Here is an 18,865-nt window from a genome sequence, read left to right on the forward strand (position 1 = left end):
ACTATTGGGTCGTTAGCCAAGATACGGTGTCTAAAGTGAAAGGAAGTGCGACACAGCTCCACCATCCTCTACAGCATTGAGACCCGATGCTGTGACCAAGCTCTCGCGCAACAGTAAGCGTTTTTCAAAGATCGGCAATGAACGTGCCACACAACTTCGCTTAGATAGCTCTCACGTGAGAGCAAGAGGACTCTCCTCGTACATGCTAAGGCGCAGCAGCAAAGGCTCCTCGTGACTCGGCCCTACGCTCCGTCTGAGTTTCTCTTAGACGAGAAAAAAAGAACCCGCTGTCGCTTAGTGAAGAAGCTGATCGGGTAATGAATAAATAAAGGCGCAGTTTCGTTCGAAAGGCGAAACGGCGATTGGAATAGCAAATTAATAGATGGCTATAACGACAGTACTTTTATCGGCCGCATAAACTTGTCAATAATTGCTTACCAACTAATTTAACAATGATGTGATTGTAGGCACGACTTAACGAGGGCGAAGAAAGAAACAGACATACAAAGACAGCGCTGTCTCTGCATGTTATTTTCTGTATTGTATTATGTATGTATTCATACCAACTCGCCTGCGAACGTGCTTTAGCTAAATTAACAAGCACGGTTTCAAGCGCGTACAGGTAAACATGAACACATTTTCGTCGATGAGCGCGAAAACTCCCTTTCAAAATGATGAAGTGAGAATTCGCGGCAGCAGCTTCGAGCGAATTGACCTTGGTGCACCTCACGCTTCAACGCGAGCAAAACGTGGAAAGCACAGTGCTTACGAAGCTACCGACAGTACACTATAAAAACTAGGGAGGGTATCACAGCAGTAAAGCGGGCGATTTAATCTTCAAAGCATATTTTTACTCTCGCAAAATGTCGAGTGGAGTGAAATACGTGGTTCACGCCGTCATCAAGAAGAGAGTGAAATGTTCTTTTCACTCTGCCCTTCTGAGAGAGAGCAGAATGCCCGTTGTGCTCTTGCTCCTCGGCTATTCAGCCTGCGGACGCATTGTCCCGCTTACCGCTACACGACAGCTGCCTCAACTGTGATAAAATCTATTACTTTTTGAGCCTAAATGACATGCCGTTAACATGATCCAAGGATGTCAGTCGGGAAATGTGGCGCGATCAAGTTCAGAGGGCTGTGCGTGGCATGGTTTGGCATGGATGGCCCAAAGCGGTGTCGGAGGAGCTAAAGCCGTTCTGGATATGCCGGTTGTATGTCAGTGTAGACGACGGATGCGTTATATGCACAAAGAGAGTTGTTGTATCCGAGTCTTTGGAAAATCGTTATCGGAATTCCGCAGGATTCGCACATACCATTCATATGTAGAGCAACATATCAAACATAATTGGTGACATTCGTGACCGCTTTAACTTTATAGGACAAGAACACCATGTTTTCGTGTTATTTTGTCATATGTATTTTGGCTGAATCTGCACTGCGCTTTCGCTGTCGTTCTTTATTGTGTAATTATTGCATGCGTTTATGTTCAAAACAATTCACTTGTACGGCCACATAGTAACGTGTTGTACACCACCGGAACTACTGCCTGCCTTGTAAGAACATTTCGTCGCATTGTCACACACGTCCTCTTGCCGTGTGGTAAGAACATGGTTGGACAACAGGACCTATCTTCGTCTGCGTGTTGACGGAGACTAGTGCACTGTCGGTATGCTCACTCCAGTGACGTGCCTTGTTGACCATTAGACTGGTACTCACTGAAGTGGTAAGATTCATACTGAGTAAAAAAAAAATAGGACTTGTGTTTGCCGTTTTTTTCAACAGTTTGTGACGGAGAAAATGAGGAAAAATACTTCTGCAAATTTAAAGGCGAGACATATCCACAGCTGTGCCCCAGAGTAACTAGAGCGTGCCGCAGTGTCGGAGAAATAATATGCATCTGCAAACAAGGGTATTTTCGGCGCCGGTTTTGGACGCCTTGCGTGACATGGAGAGAATGCGGTAAGAGCCTTCGAACATGTATATACTCAAGAAAATATTGGAATGTCTCACGGATGTAAACATTAGAAGCTTGTTTGAGAGTTAGGAAATACAAGTTTCGCTCAAATAAATATATTATTTTAAAGTGATTATTCCCAATCAGCGCATTGCCAAAGTGCTACAAATACGTTAAGCAAAGCTTGGCATTGAGATAAATTATAAATATTAGTGTTGTCAGACAGGGAAATTTACAACCAATAATGATAATCCGGAGTTGTAAACCTGGCTGACCTACTGGAATGGTCCTTCTGGTGGGGTATCACAATCATGGAAGGCAATGCCACCATATAAAGAAATAAACACCGCATATAGTCATAGACACATCCTTACAAGAACCAATCCTTTATAACACATGCCCAGAGACTGTGTCTACAAGCATGTATACCAATTAGAACTCCCTTACCTGAAGTAGTACAGACGGACAAATCAATATATGAAGGAAAATCAGACATCCACCCAATCGTAGCAAATGCTGCAAAGCAAACCCATACGGGTGATTCGAGTTGTCGATAAGTTCCACTCCGCCCTCCAATCTGCTAGACGCCTAGACGGAAAAGCGGTGGTGCTGGTTTCGATCCCCAGACAAGAATAAATTTTGCGTCAGCTGCGAGGTGTCTTTTTTTCGAGAAATGGGTTTCCTTTGCAGCAATTGCTACGATTCGGTGGATGCCTCATTTTCCGTTTATTAATTACTTCTCTCTACGTTGTGGGTTTTCCCACAACTAATACGTCAAATCAATATATGCCTTACGGTGTATCAGTACCTAAAGGAATTTTCCGGAATTACAAGTTGAAAATCATAACGATGTATTAAGCGAGCATCCCACACCACTGCCCCTAACTTAAGCACGCAGATATATAGGCGTAGTACTCAGAAACATGGGAACGGCAGGTTTGATTGCAAGAAAATTTCCGGCAGATACTAAACTACAAGGATAGACACGCCATGTAAGTCCCCGAGAGCAGAATTTGTATTCTTAGAGAATATCATACAGGCTTTCCTAGGACGTCAGGCACAGTCGACGGTGTAAATAAATATGAAGTGCGTGAAGATAAGAATAATTGGGAATGTAAAATCGACTTCGCTGACAAGCAATAGCGGTAATACAACATATATTGTCCTTGCCTTTTGGGGAGCACAAATGTGTTGCATCTGCTGATATTGCTGATGAAGTCTTAAAAATATTTGCTCTAGAATGGTGCTAAATGTTTTTCGTTGTGAGTGCATTCTTCAATGTCAAAATTGCCTTCACAGTCGCACTCACAAGGTGCTCCACATACCTTCTTAGAAATCTATACAAGTGGTATATCACAGGAGGGAGAACCCAGGACATTCTACTTGCAGGCACCTGGACCAAGCAGAATGTGTACTACGGATTTGCCTGAACACAATACAATCGGTATTAGAAGTCTTAAAATATTTCTTTTAGAGCAAAGGTGGTCTCCGGAGCGACGGCACAGTTTGTTGTGAAAAGAAAAATGTGTTTGCTTCTTTTAACTCCCATTTTAATTGTGTACTTCCATTGGTGCCAGCGAATTAAAAAACAGTGACATCAGGACGCCTATTTGCAAGGGGTATATCGCGGTCTAAACGTTTTCAAAAGGGCATACCAATAGGAGGCGCAGTGTTCCGACTTCGTAAGCCTTTGAGTAAATCAGACGACGAGAGCTGGCAATTTGTTTGACGGAGGGAAGATACCATGGCCATATTGTTCAGGTCTTCTCTTCTTGTTGTGGTCCACTCGTTCAGGTCTTCTTGGGAACCAAGTATAAAGAAAACATATTGTAATTGAATTTATTTCTGGGGTTTCACGTGCCAAAACCACAATCTTATTATGAGGCACGGTGTATCGGGCGACTCTGAATGGATTTTACCGCCGGGAAATCTTAAAGTGCCCCCATCGAAATGCAGCCATCGTGGCCGGCATTCGATCCCGTGACCTCGTGCTTAGCAGCGCAACACGGTAGCCGCTAATCCACTGTGGTGGGTGGACGTTTTGTAATCACACGTAAAGCACGCGTGACGGCGCTCCAATCAATTTTAGAAATTATAATTACGTTATCTTCCATATGGTTTTCTTGCAACACGCAAAATTATACAGCTGAAAAGTTTACGTGGGGAAATAAAGCAACACGGACTTATAGCAGTGCTGTTCAGCTGTTCAATTCAAACTTTACCTGTAGAAAAAAGTACCTATTTACGTTGATCACCCATGATGGTATTTAGCCATTTCCAAAGCATGAATATATTCATTAAGGAAATGTGACCAATAAGAACACTCCATTAGCGATATTTAGCTTGAATCATGCGTTAGGGCTAGAGCTCTATTGTCCATGAAAAGTGGCATAATATTTCTGGGAAGATGCTAGAGAAAACGTAGAAACGTTGGCGTTAGCGACATGTTGGTATCTGGTACTGTTCATGACTGCATGGTGTAAAGCTTTTCTAGAGATTTAGCGCGCAGTAGTTTTCGTTTCAACCTTATCTTCGTATTCCATTATTTACTAGCTATCGCGCTCAGCTTTTCGAAAAGTGTTTGAACATAGACGACATCTAGAGTAGCTGTAAGCCAGAACTGATATATCAACATTTTATTTAAACAGTCAGCTGACATTCACATAAGGCAATTTTGCTGCGTGCCAATCTGATTTTTTCTGGTCTTTTCCTCAGGTCACAAATTCCCAGTATTCCTGTGTATGGTGCTGACTTGTCCCAAGCGACCGCCCAACTTACCGTTTGCCAAGAAAAGACATATTGTTGGCTTGCTGTCGGGACTAGATGTTCCATGGCCGCTCAAGTGATCCCCATGCCTCTCACTTTCGTAGCGCGAACTATACAGAAAAACCTGTTATGGAGGTTCCTTGCTTTATTTCTCCATAGTTGCCAAGATTTCGCGTTGCCGCAATCCCTCCATGCTTCGTTCACTATGACCCTGATAGTTCTTCCGAAGTCAGTGGTCCAGTCTCTAATGAATACTTTTCGAGTACTCTTGAATACTGTGCGTGCTCCGTGAGCGCTTAGTGCAGAGCGAGCGCTGGGTGCTCTCAATTCAGTGCCTGCAAGTCTTGAGCATGTATCATGGCTCACACGCAGCATTCTATTCGCACTAAATTAAAGAAAGCCGCGGTTAACTTTAACAATATACTGCCACATACTGCCATGTACGCTAACGACCACAAGCCCTTTGGGCTACCCACATAACTTCAGCGAACAATATCAGCTTTGTGGATGCACCAAGATTAGTTTCAGACGTTGGGATGACGTCATCTCTATATATCGTCGGGCACTTGTTAAACTTGACTGATTTCAAGGCGCTTTGCTGAATGCACACAGTGTGTTCACTCTCTTCCGCTTTCTCCTTTGTATTCCTCTTTCCTTGCGCCCCAGTGCAGAGTCGAAAGAACTGGACGCTCCTCTGGTTTATCACCCTGCCATTCTTCTCCTAGCTTTCTTTCTCTCTTTCTCTCTGGGGCCAGCGTGTCGCGTCGTCACCGTGCTTGGTTCACTGATAACTCTACAACACAGAAAGCGAGTACTGGTGCGCTTCGCAATGTGCCGATTATTTTAACCTTTCGCACTTTAGGAAAACATCCCATTCACTGTTTCTGAGCGAGAAAAATGTGTCAGGAGGAGCGAAATATTGAGAAAGCCTTGTAGTCGAAAAAGAAATGATTTCTTCCTTATGAAAGCAGTATTATTTCGGGCACGTGCTGGACGGTGACATCAGTGACGATGTTGCAAGTGAACATATGAACGTGTGGAACTATCGCTAGCTGTGAATGAGCGTGAACATGAACGCGAGTGAATTGCATTGAGTCTCAGTGGAAACTTGTGTAAAAGCAAATCAGTCCACCTGACTAAACAAACCCGACCTAAGAAGTAAGTAACGTTGAGCGCGAACGCCAGTGTGACCTGCTTTAATGTGGTAATGCTGCTACTTAAGCTGAGTTTCGTAATTTTTTTTTGTAATGATAAACAGTAGCAACGTTTCGCTCAGCGTCCATGTTGGCCAAACTCTGCTGCCACATTAGTTAAGCACCATTTTTAACCTCGTGTTGAGTCAAGTTCCCCTAAAAGCGTTTAATAGGCAAACAAACCGGCGGAACAGGTAAAAAATGTCTTCATTTTAAGTAGTCATCACTGTTCTCTTCTTGTGCGTTTTATGATTGTATAGACAGAATACTGAGTAACAAGAACAGCCTATTATTGTTTAGTAAGGTCCTAATCATGTCATTACTAGTGTGTAAAAACAGGGCTTGCATGTAACAAATCGAACGTGAGGTACAAATGGACTAGCGCACACATTGTGCAGTCGAAACTTATCTAAAAAAAGACACCTCAGTTGAATGTCTAGGCTCCTGCATGCAAGGTAATAGGCTCGTACGTGCAAGGTAAGGCTGACATGCAATATATATATGGGGAAGATTTTCACGAAGTGACAGCAACGCGGTTCGCGGTTAAGTGTCCGGCAAAATTTAACGTTTGACATCTGGAATTTCGGGTCATTGGGGTTCAAAATTGTAGTAGAGCATATGGATTATTGCGCAAAACAAAACAAAATTGTCGCGAAAAGGGAAACCAAGCGGAGAGGAAAGATGCTGACTACTAACTGACAATTTATTGAAGCTTTGCCATGAGGAACAGAAGTACGCATGCGCTGGAGAGCATGGACGTACGTCCCGGACAAAAACGGCCATCGAAACTTAATAGAGTGTCTCCGTGTACATATTGTGGCACGGGCTTAGGTAACTAAAGCCGTAGAATCATACAATACACTCAAATCGGCGGAATGACGGCGCATCCCTGTGATTCACGTGAAATAAGCTTGTCTATACAAAGCCCTTGCTGTAGGCAGAAGTCCACTAAAGCACTTGTCTTGCTCGTGACTAGCATACTGCTTTTTTTGCACCTGTAGTAAGCTTAAAATATGGCCTAATGAGTTTCTTACGGGCAAGCGTAACTCACGAGCTAATCAAATTGGCAAATGTATGTATGAAGCCGCGAAGAAAGCGCAGCTGGAACGCGCCTGGAGGTAAAGTGAATCACTCGCCGGGGAAAGTACGAAGGAGGGCGCTGAGCATGTGGTATATTAACGCCACCTATAGAAGAAATTGTGGGTAACGTGCAGTGAAGGGGAGATGCAGAAATGAGCCGAAGCCTGGTGGAGGAGGAATTTAGGCGAAGGCGCATTAGGTTGACCTAGGTTGACCTCCTCTTGCAGTTGCTACAGGTTGTGTGAGGGTACCGGCTTTGTCCCGTGATCGGGTGGCCGAGCGCCAAGCGAGAATAATGGAGAAGCAACAAAACCGGCGGTAGGTTAACCTTGAGTCCACCGACCTCAAAGCCGTCGCCAAGCGTCCCGCATGAGCGGAAGAAGTCCTGGCGAAAGGCAAGGCCTTCGTGGGCACATAAAAAAATATTATTGGTTTTTACATGGAAAGAACCCGATATGAGGCCGGCCATAGTTGGGGATAGCAGAAATTTGGTCTACCTGAGGTTTTTTAACGTTCACCTAAATCTAGGTGCTTTCGCATTTCGCCCCCATCGAAATGCTGCCGCCATGGCCGGGATTCGATCCTGCGACCACGTGCGTAGCAGCCCAACACCATAGCCACTAAGCAACCGCGGCGGGTTAACGCGTTCACTGTAGCCTCTCGAGGAACGCGCTAGGTTGCTTGCGATATGGGGGTGTATCAGGCATCGTAGCTCAGGAACTCCTCAACGGCATGAAACCTGTTTGGAAGCCCAGCGCAGTGTCTTGCGCGAAGGCCGGCAGCGCAACGCCGAGCATAATGCCGGGCTTCACGCGGGCGGTTCCAAAATCTTTAACAGGGATTTCAGTAGTAACCCGTTTTGGTAAGTGTGCAGTGAGTGATCGTCTCTGTCATCTAAGGGACATCGTTTCCGTCGGCTAGGCACGGGTTCCCGTGCTAGGGGAAGAGTTTTCTGAGGCTGACATAACCTTCAACGTATGCAAAACATGCCAAGTCTCACATCGGAATGGTCAAGTCCCGCCTTTCTCCACTTCTAACGGACACGTGTATCCGTTAGAAGTGCCCTATTTGCCCTACTTGCCCTATTCAGCTTGGTGGCTGAGCGGCTAATATCTCCCCTGATACCATTTATGCAAATTCGGTGGCTTCCTTCCTTCGGCCGCCCCTGAAAGCCGCCGATACGGCTTTCAGGGGCCGGAGGGGAACGTGCCCGTGGAAACTCATACTGCCGTGACGAAGCGCGGCAAGCGAGCGAAGTGACCTTCGTGCTGTGTATCGCTTCAACGCTAACTGGGCGGCGAGAACAGCGCCCATGCAGCTGTGAGAAGTCGGCGCCGTCGGTACACCTACACTCTGCAGATCCCTTTACAGATAACGCAGCCGCGGCCGTGGAATGCGCAGTTCCTAGCGGAGTACAACGCCGCCCCCTCCCCCCCCCCCACTCCTCAAGGGACCATGCGCTCGACGGAAGACAGCAGGCTGCCTCCCCGCTTTAGAGAAAAGCGTGGAGTCACACGCCAGATAAAGCCGCGATATTCGCTGTACTTTTTTTGAAGCGTTACTATCACCACATAAAGGCAACAGGTGGTGAAGTCAGCGAAAGCATCGGGGAAATTAGCTATGGTTTAAATTTGAATGTAGAAAATAATGAATAACAGGAAAATACAAGTGGAATAAATGGCAACGTCTCACCCATGGAAGCCAAACCCACAACCTCCTGATTACGTGGGTGAGGTCTTGCCCTCTGTCCTAAGTTTATGTGATGCGTGCCGCCATCGGGCAACAAATTATGTTTCATATCCCTCTAACATGCCTCTGAATGGCGCTGGCTAACACTCGTAGGGGTAAATTTAATATATATAGATACCCAAGTTAGTGGATGTGTTGAAAGCCGTTACTGTAGCGCAATTTGCAGTGTAACATACGCGTGATGAGTTGTAGCTTGGGCTTCAACTGACGACACGTTATCTTTTCGACCCCACTTTCATTTCAGTTTTCATGCTTCATTATTTTTTCCATTCTAATTTTAGTCACAGTTAATTTCACCAGTGCTTCCCTGGACTTTGTTCCTGCTGGCTTTATAATAATAATAATAATAATAATAATAATAATAATAATGTTTATTTCATCAAAAAGATGTAAAACAACGTCCTGTGTAGTCATGATCAATAAATTTGGGCCCCACAGTACCCGTTTTCACATGCTGTAAATGTCATGTGCCACGATGTGCAAATCTCCTTGTTGAACTATGAAGAAACGCGCATGTCAAAGTTACCTCGTTCTTTTCTTTCTTTTCATTATCGTGTTTCTGTCAACAACCTTGGAAATGAAGTTGTGCCCAACCCCAGCAGCTTACAGGTAAGAATATTTTCATTTATCGGTAAGTGAGTCGAAGGGTAGTTATAGGGTACGGAGCTGAGCGCTCACTTACCCAACAACTGTTTGTGTGATTCAGCTCCTACGTAGCAGTCACCCTAAAGACTACGGGGCAACCATAACACAATCTTCAACACGTTGCACTACCTATTTGTGGCAGCGGTAAATGAAATGCCTCAAGAAATTCAAGAGTATGCGGAGCAAACGTTCACCCAATATGAAAAATATTCTATTTAGTTTATTCGTATACATAATCCAGCGCTCTAACTTTTTTCCCTAATAAAGTGAATTAGATAGAAAAAAATAACCACACTAAGGAAAATTGCACCCTTTAGGCCACGTGTCTATACGCCACCCTGTTAAGTCACTGAAAAGGGCGTTTAACTAATGGACTAGTTTAAAAGGGCGAATATTTTTTTTGTTTGAACCCAATCCCCCAATGTTTGTTGTGCTGAAAATCACGCAACTTTTTATCTGTACAGCGATATATTTTGTTCATTCCCTAGCCCAGTATTTCAGGCGTCAGACGGAGTCATGTCGAAGTGTTTTCCGAAACGTTTGCAAAAACTCTAAGTGTGAAGAAAATAATTGCGGGAGAACTCATCTCAGGATGACTGTCGACGGTGATGCGTTAGAGTTGAATCAATGTGGACACCCAAGTTAATACCACCGTCGAAACGAGTTACGTTTTGGACGTTTACAGCGGCGGTATTCTCTTTCGGGCTTCCCTTCGAGCACACGGTGCCATTTTCCGCAAACTCCTCGAAGCGCGCACGAAGCGAATTAAAATGCATTGCGCAGCGTTGCGTGCGAACACTCAGAAACGCGTCACGCGCCAACCGGGCTCTACTCTCGCGCTTCCTTCTGGACACTGAGCGCCATCTCGTGGCACTCCCGAGAAGTCCCCGCGTGGCCTTTGAGGCGATAAGTGTGGAGGGGCGGTTCCTGCAAGCGCCCGTGAACTGTCCCCTCGCTTGCCGCACACTCAGAACGATTGCTTGCTTTATTCCGATAGCAAGTATATGATCGTAGCTTTTTGTGTGCTGCGTGATCTCGGGGCTCACTTTGCTTTGAAGCTATAGAAGTACTTGAAGAAAAACAGCGCTACAAAGACGCGGTCTAAAAGAAGAACATGTACGACGGACAGGCACTAACTTCAAACTAAATATTTATTCAGAGAAACAGGGTTTATATAGATAGAAACGCGAATAGTACCACCGTAACATCACGACCTCTCTGTCGCATCAGATCTATCGCATCCATCCATCACGGTGGTATCATCACATCCATCTATCACGGTGGCGGTTATTCGCGTTTCTCTCTATATAAACACTGTTTCTTCAAATAAACATTTAGTTAAAATTTAGCGCCTGTCCACCGTGCATATTGTTCTTTTAGTCCACGTCTATGTATCGCTGTTTCTTCTTCAAAAGAGGCCAAGAAACACTGACACCGAGGACAACATGGGGGAAATTACTTGTGCTTAATAAAGCAAATAAAGAAACTATAAATTAGGGAAATGAAATTGGATGAAAAAACAACTTGCCGCAGGCGGGGAACGATCCCGCAATCTTCCCATCGTTCCCCACCTGCGGCAAGTTGTTTTTTTCATCCACTTTCATTTCCATTAATTTATCGTTTCTTCATTTCATTTATTAAGCACAAATAATTTCCCTAAGGTTTTCCTCGGTTTTAATGTTTGTTGGCTTCTTATCGTATGAATAATAAAAATCGGGCCCCTCGGTTAACCCGCCTTCTGTTTCTTAAAGTACGTTAATCTAGCTCGCCTACATCAAGCCTCTGCAGCTGCAGACAGCATGAATATCACTTTGCTCGCTGCTGCTGCCGCATTTCCTCGAGCCAGCGTTTTGACAGCGAGTTTCGGTGGTCATCAAGTCTCATGTTGTTTGTATTAGCACGTGCCCGTGTCGCACGCGTTAGCACGTGCCCGTCGTTATGCACTGCTTGCCATGTCGTTGTGATACCGTCACGATCATTCTATCGCCTTCATTCTAATGTAGACACATGAGCGTTGTCGTGCAATCGTCCTCACGCCATCATCGTCATACAGACGTTGTCTTGCCGAAATTGCCATAGGACTGACGTCCACTTTTCGTCACCATTCTGTCGTAATCATGCTGTCGTCATTGGAGAGAGAGAGAGAGAGAAAATGCATAGAGGTTAACTAGAGGCGAGCATCCGGTTTTCTAGCCTGCACTGTGGTGAGGAACTGCCAAGGCGACAAAGTGCGAGAAAAGAACTGTCGTCATTAAATTGACGTTAGGCGACCGTTGTCATGTGATTGTATTTAGTGCGTCATTGTCTGACAGTCGCTATTATGCGTCTGTTGTAATACTGTCGTTGTCATACCATAATCGTCATAAACGGGTCGCACCCTATTGTTCTAATACCGATGTCATGCCATCGGCTTGATTGTGCCGTCTTCATACAGACATAAACACAGATTCGTTACCATAACAGCGTGGTAATGCCGTCACAGTCCTCCGTCGTTGCCATTCTAACATCCACATCCTACTGTTGTGCTGCCGAAATGCCATTACACTCAAAGGGTCATCACCTTATAACTGTTATGCTAGTGTCGTCATTTCGTCGACGTCACATCGTCGTCAATGCATACAATCGGTCGTGATTCCTTCATGGTCGTCGCATCGTCTTCATTCCAACATCGACATGCTACTCACATGCTACCGTCTTGGTCGTTCCATCGTCGTCAATCTATTTTTTACAGCGTGCTCTCATATGCTGCCGTCGCCACACAGTCGTCATCATAACATTGCTGTCCTTTCATTATCGTCACGCAGTAGCTAAACGAATGCCATAAGTTCAGTAGCGTCATCCTATTGCCGTCATGCCATCGTCAACTTTCGAGCTTCGTAATCCGGTTGCCGTCATGGCGCCGACGCATAACCTGTTGTCCCCATGTCAAAGTCCACGCGCTTTTCTCGTCATACGATCGCCATCGTTTGGAAATCCTCATCTCAATGTCTTTATGGCATCGTTAACATACCATCTTGGTCGTTCCATTGGCATCATTCCTTCTTCGTCATTCCATCGTGGTCACTGCGTCGGCATCCTATAGCCTCCGTTATCCCGCATGGTAATGGGCGACATTGGCAAACCAAGCTCAGTGGAATAGCTGCGTATGTCACATGCAGCTGAAACAAGGGAACCCTCACAATCACAATTGTGAATGGTTAGCAAACATGGCTTGAGAATTGTGATGAGTCGCCACATGTTTTCAATAGCTTTACCGTCGACATGCGCCGTGAGAAATTCTGTAGGCGGATGTTTTTGTTGCGATAGCAATAATAGGGACCTTTAGCGCGTCCGGTATCCGGGAAAGCGCGGGCGGTTTTCCGGTTTAGCGGGGGCGTAAAGGTGAGCGGCCCGATCGGTGGCGCCAGCTGGTGGCGCAAAGCTCAACCACACAACCACGGAGCTAATTACTGTATTCTGCTTAGCTGCTGGGGTAAATATTGGACAGTGGCGTAATCGTGTTCACAATTACGCCGCTGCCAAAAATTTGCACGAGTGGCGAGGCAGGATATGGTGAGTTACTGCAGTTTTAGCTCTGCGTTTGTCTGGTTGAGCTCTACAACACCAGGCGGCTTCACCGCTCACGTTTACGCCCCGACCATCCGGTAACCCGCCCAAACCGCTCCCGTTTACCGGATTAGCGTACAAGCTAAACGTCTCTAATATGGACACTCCGACCGCATTTATGCCGTCGGCGTCGCCGTGACGTCCCGCATGAGCGTGAGTCGGCGAACGCGGTTCAATCTCGCGTGCGCCAACTGGGAATGCAGCCAGGACGCGCGCCCGCTCCTGCGGCAAGCGAGGCAGGGGAGCGAAATGAGAGAGAAGGGGCGTTTTTCTCCGGCGGCTGCTACAGTGCCTCCTACTTGCCCGCCGCTCCGTACAGAGTTAAGATAACCGTGGCGCCTACTACGACGTTGGCTATGCGAATGATGGACGCCGTAGGGATGTGTTGCCGGCGCTCGTGTGCCTCGAAGCAGTCTGCGGCATGTCCAAATTGGGCGCCCGTGCGGTATTCATCTGCAAAGCGATCTGCGATGATTGTCCAGTGCGCACAGTGCGCTAGCTTCGTATGCGCTGCGCTTTCTACGTTTCGCATTCGTTGAAGCGACGGATCCACAAAGGTCAATTGGCTCGCGGCTGCTGCCACGATTCCTAACTGCAGCGTTTCTACAGATAGTTTCCTCTGTCTTCGAGTGATGTGTGTTCATGCTTACGTGTGCGCACGTGACACCATTCTGGATGACTTAGTCAAAACACGTTGACCTGCTAGTTGGTTTGAATACATGATAAAATGTGTAAGGACGACTGAAAGAGGACGTAGAAAGAAGCAGACGCACAAAGACAGCGATGTCTCCGTGTGTCTGTTTCTTACTAAGTCCTCGTTGAGTCACACTTACATATTCTATCATTGGTAATTTAGTTAGTACGCGAATGTTTACAAGTTTATATGGCCGATAAAACTGCCATCCTTACTTGTTACAGCTATATACTAATTTGCTATCGCATACGGTGCTTCGCGTTTCCGGCGGAATTGCGTATTTGTCCATATTTCCTGTATACCCACAGGTAATTTTCCTTATGCCATTTATGGCTTCAGTGTCTGTTGGCCTCATACGGTTATGACTAACTAAAATTGCACCACTCAGTTTCTTTTAAGACTCGCTACACCACTTGCACTATTCTGCAGAAGTAATTTGCCAGACCCAAATTTCCTATTCTAGCTTTCCGAAGCACTGAGAATACTTCTTGTGGAAGCTTGGTGACTGTAAAATTCTGCTATCGATCATGAGGCTACCTCTGCGATATCTTCACTAGGACGGCTATAGGTAATTGTGAAATGTGAAAATTCACATGTACCGTAATTTCCGGAAATCGATTTAACCAATGAGGTTAACCCATGAGGCCTTCTCTGAAAAATTCTACTCGGCAAATTGCATGATTTAATGTTCACTCATTCCACTACCATGGGGAGAACAGGTCGTAATAAACGTAGCGTCGTTTAATATTTCTAATCATGTCATCTTATGCGACGGATACGTAATGTGTGTTTAAGCGGATGACCATTTCCTAATCTGCAGAGCAACACAAGCTGATGCTTGGCGCCACTTGGACTACATATTCTTGGATATGGCCTTTCAGCGTCGGCTCTATTAAAAGCACAGGCAGCACTGCAGAAAACCGTCCCTTAGTGGTGTCCTTGGTGCTTAAGTCTCCTTCAATCCTTTTGGAAATACTGCTAAAAAGTGTATTCAGCATATTAGTCAGCCATATTGGGAAAAGTGCCCTGGAATTCAGTTCGACGACTGCCAAATATACGTTCACTATTGTGGCCGTGCGTCTTCGTTTAGCGGACACAATTTTGTGGAATGAAGCTTTGCTGAATTTATTAGTCACTGTATCCTTGTCTACGTCACTAATTTTCACAGGTAAACATACTTATTGCGTGTGAGCATACTGTCACCTGATCTGGTGGAACTGACGGCTGTGCTGCCATGTGGTCTTCGTAAGAGGTCGTTGCCACCCTGCTGGTAAAACGGACAGACACGTGCCCAATGTGCCAGCTTTTAGCCCGTTCAAAGCACCGGCATTCGCACCTTTTGCAGAAAAAAGATAAATTTTTCGCATCATTTTCTCGGCTATCTTCTGACCAAAGAAGTCTCGTAGTGCTTTTTTTTTTCATGTGCCCCAGCTTTCAATTTCGTGTTTCAGGTTATCAAGCTTTACTGTTGCGGTGCCTTTGATGTATCAAAGAATATTTGCCAATATCAGGGTATGCTTAAATCGGTTGTAAGCACTCACGCGTTCGTACTCCGTCCGCCAATCTTCAACGTCCGCTTCACTGGAACCGCAGGACGGGCGAGGATGGCCGGGTTGCATGAGCACGATCATTAAAGTGGCGGGTGCGGATATAGGCGCCGCGTATCTCGCCATTGCTTACAGATATCCATCGCGACGGCCGTTGCGTAGTTTCTTTGCGAGGCGTCACGTACCCCGCACCTCCACAAAAGTGTGACGGATGTGAAATGTTGCGAAGGATATATTTACAAAATATTTATAAGGAAAACTAGAGCAAGAGAAGATGTCTGATCTGACCCGCGTGCACACGACCTCATTGTCGCCTTCATCACTCTACCAAACCTGGCGTTCATTCATGTATGAATCGCTCCATGAGGTAATAGCTCATCCACAACAATAAAAGCAAGCTGATGCTTCTGAGAACTTCTTTGAATCGGACAATCACTGCTCTGTATAACAACCTAAGTGAAACCCTTCACTGTCACACAACGTGACGAGCGCTGCTAAGAAAAAAGCACGTTCACCTATACTTCTTGACGTTCGCGGAATATGCTTGGCCCAATAGCATAGTCTTCTCTTTTACCTTAGGTAGATCGCTATGAACGGGTGAACATACAGATACGTGGTTGCGACATTGTATACTGCATCTGGAGAGCTTAGCAGTGACTGTGATAAAATTAAACGAGAAGGCCATGTCTCATATGTTCGTTCTCTAACCAGTTGGGAGATTATGCTAACAATATATCTTCTTTGAAACGCAGATACTTCAAACAAGTGAGACATTGTTCCTAACGAAGGCGTCTGGGAATGTACTATTTACAAGACTTGTGAAGTGCTTCAAATCGTACCGTATTGTGGATAATAGTGGAAAGATCCGCTCAGTGAGCTTCCTACAAAGAAGTGGAACAATATCCATTCCAGAGGTTCGGTAAACACCATATTACCATTTTCGCTGGTTTGTTTATACCCGCTTTTGAACATTGTGATTGCATCGTTTCTTCCAGTAGGATTTATTATTTACACTTGCATTTCTTTACACCAGCACGGCGTCATAGAAGGTGAGCTTTGGGTGGAACAGCTAATATGGCATTGAGACATAAGTAGTTTGACGTAGTAATTCTGCGGAAAGCCGCATTGTGGAGAGAAGTAATGAATAAAGGGGAAAGTCAGACATCCACCCATTCGTAGCAATTGCTACAAAGGAAACCCATACGAGTTCCTCGAAACATAAGTAGTCTATGCTGTGTGGGTTCCATCATGAGATCGCGACAGACAGGTTTCACATACGTAACTCAAAGATTACTAGAAACCATAGCAAAATATTTTTTAAAGCAGGGCTACGGAGGCACTTCATCTACCTTTCTAAAGGCTAGTTTGTTCACGGCCAACCTGTTAGTGCCATCACATAGTTTTTATGTGCCATCACGACATATATTTCTCAAGAACTTATACGTTGTCAAATGCGAAAAATATTTGGAGTGATGTGATGGTACATTCTGAAGTTCATAGCTGATGTGGATTAAATGAAGATTGCAAACCCGCACTGTCAGCTCTTCTAGGGACGGTATGTGAAACGCTTAAATAATTCTTTGTTTTGGCGCAAAGACGAGTAAGGGTAGCAACCTCATATATGCAGAAGACGGGGGCATTTTATGGTTGGCGTCGTAAAGGAGTTCTAAGGTTAAGGAAACGGCATCTTTTGAAAATAGTTACATAACGTGCATAATCCTAATTTCCATGCGTTTTACGTCGTGTGTAGCTTCTTTTTCCAGTTTACTCAGTGAACTATGCTTTGTAGGGAACAAATTCAGTGATTGCAGAACGTAATACGGTCGTCTCAATGTTTAACCGAATTCTAAAGCTGGCGTAATAATTCTGCGGCAACCCGCAAGGTGCCGGAAACCAACTCTGCGCTGTCCAGAAGGCCCACGATGCGGCCGAGAGGCTCGGCCTTCCGGTTCCCACGTGGGAGCGGCCCGCTTCGTGAAGACTCACGATCTGCAGGACTTTAATTATTAAAGTTTTACCATACCATACCATACCATACCCGCAAGGTGGATGGAAGTAATTAATAAACGGGAAGTGATACATCCACCCAATCATACCAGTAGCTACAAAGGAAACCCAAACAGGTTCCTCGAAAGAAAAGGCTCGTAGTTGAAGAAACATTCATCCCGGTTGGCGACTTGAACCCGGGACAACTGCTTTTCCGGGGCAGCCGCTCTACCATGTGAGCTAGCCAGGCGGCTACCAGATTGCAGGGTGAAGTCGAATATATCGACAACTCAGAAACAAAGACAAGAGTTTGACGTAATAGTTCTGCGGAAACCCGCAAGATGGAGGGAAGTAAATAATAAGCGGAAAATGTGACATTCACCCAACCGTAGCAATTGCTACAAACGAACTCTTGGAACCAGTGGAAGGAAAAAATTCTTGACGACATTTCGAAGCAACCAAGTGCAAAGATGGGACGCCGCGCTTAATTTTTAATTCAAGCAGGGCTCCCTGGGCGAGTATTTCTTTGAAAAACGCCACCTTTGAAAGCTGGCCGAGCCTATGTTTCCTACTTCTGCCGTAGTAGCACTAATAATGCACGGACTGCACGCGCAAGTCCTGAAGCCTTTCCTAGGTGTCTTTAGTAACGTGTACGTAAAAGAGATTATTTTCTCCAATACAGAGGCTGAGCATCAGGAACGCCTGTCCCAGGTATTAAATGCCTTGAGCTTGGCACTCCTCAAGGTTAATTTTAAGGAAAGTTCTTTCAAATAAAAGTTGTGTTTCTTTGAAGAGTCTTTGATGGGACTACCAGAAGCACGAAACAAGAGTCTGTCGAGAGGATATCTCAACTGGCAAAACTATATGACATCCACTCATTGCATGTGTTTTTTGATTAGCAGGACATTTCAGAACCTTCATAAAAAACTTTGCCATAAAAACAAGATGCGTCACGTGCCTAACGCAGAAAGAATTTCCATTTGAATGGGATGAGGAAGGTGCGAGAGTCTACCGTGATCTGGTGCACAGAATCTCTGCTGACCCTATTCTGTCAAATAACAGATTTCACTTTACACTTTGAACTGAATACCGGCGCCTCACACTATAGGACAGGTGCAGTCCTGCACCAGAAATGTGCAGGAGCATCCGGCCGAGAAAAGCGACACGTAGTATGTTACTACTTCTACACCCTCAAGCCACCTGAAGTCAAGTACACCACTACTGAAAAGGAAGCTCTTGGAGTCCTTAAAGCAATTCAGTACTTCCGTACGAACCTAGAAGGTGCGAAGTTTACTGTGTTCACCGATCACCAGGCCTTCACTCATCTCTTCAATATGACTCAACCTAAGAGACATATCGCCAGATGGGCGAACTACTTGCAGCAGTTCGATTTCACCAGCTCCCACAGACCTGGACCCCTTTTGACTGATGCAGATGCATTGTCTAGACGGATAATACAGGCCAACAAAAAACAATCGGAAGAAATCAAGGAAGTTAAATTGTGGGAAGGCACTGAACCATTGATCTTTAAAGGTCACTATCAAGTCCCGCCAACGGTGGTTTCCAGGGTGCTTATTTGTACCACGATAGCCCAGAATTTGGAGGACACGACGGATTTTGGCGCACCTACAACAAGCTAGTCAAGAGA

At 45.4% G+C, this 18,865-nt stretch overlaps 1 protein-coding gene across 8 annotated transcripts in view; it reads left to right on the forward strand.

Annotated features, from left to right (window-relative positions):
* LOC135899959 (uncharacterized) overlaps window positions 1-18,865 on the forward strand; it is a 147,241-nt gene that overhangs the window by 57,956 nt on the left and 70,420 nt on the right. For all 8 annotated transcript variants that reach the window (XR_011509015.1, XR_011509016.1, XR_011509014.1 and 5 more), the window contains exon 2: window positions 9,323-9,348. Coding sequence is in view for 5 of the 8 variants with exons in the window: in XM_070527302.1 (XP_070383403.1) it covers window positions 9,323-9,348 (26 nt within the window). In the remaining 3 variants the exon portion in view is untranslated. The remainder of the gene's footprint in view (window positions 1-9,322; window positions 9,349-18,865) is intronic.

This window comes from Dermacentor albipictus, chromosome 10 (assembly GCF_038994185.2).
Source record: "Dermacentor albipictus isolate Rhodes 1998 colony chromosome 10, USDA_Dalb.pri_finalv2, whole genome shotgun sequence".
Classification (NCBI taxonomy): domain Eukaryota; kingdom Metazoa; phylum Arthropoda; class Arachnida; order Ixodida; family Ixodidae; genus Dermacentor; species Dermacentor albipictus.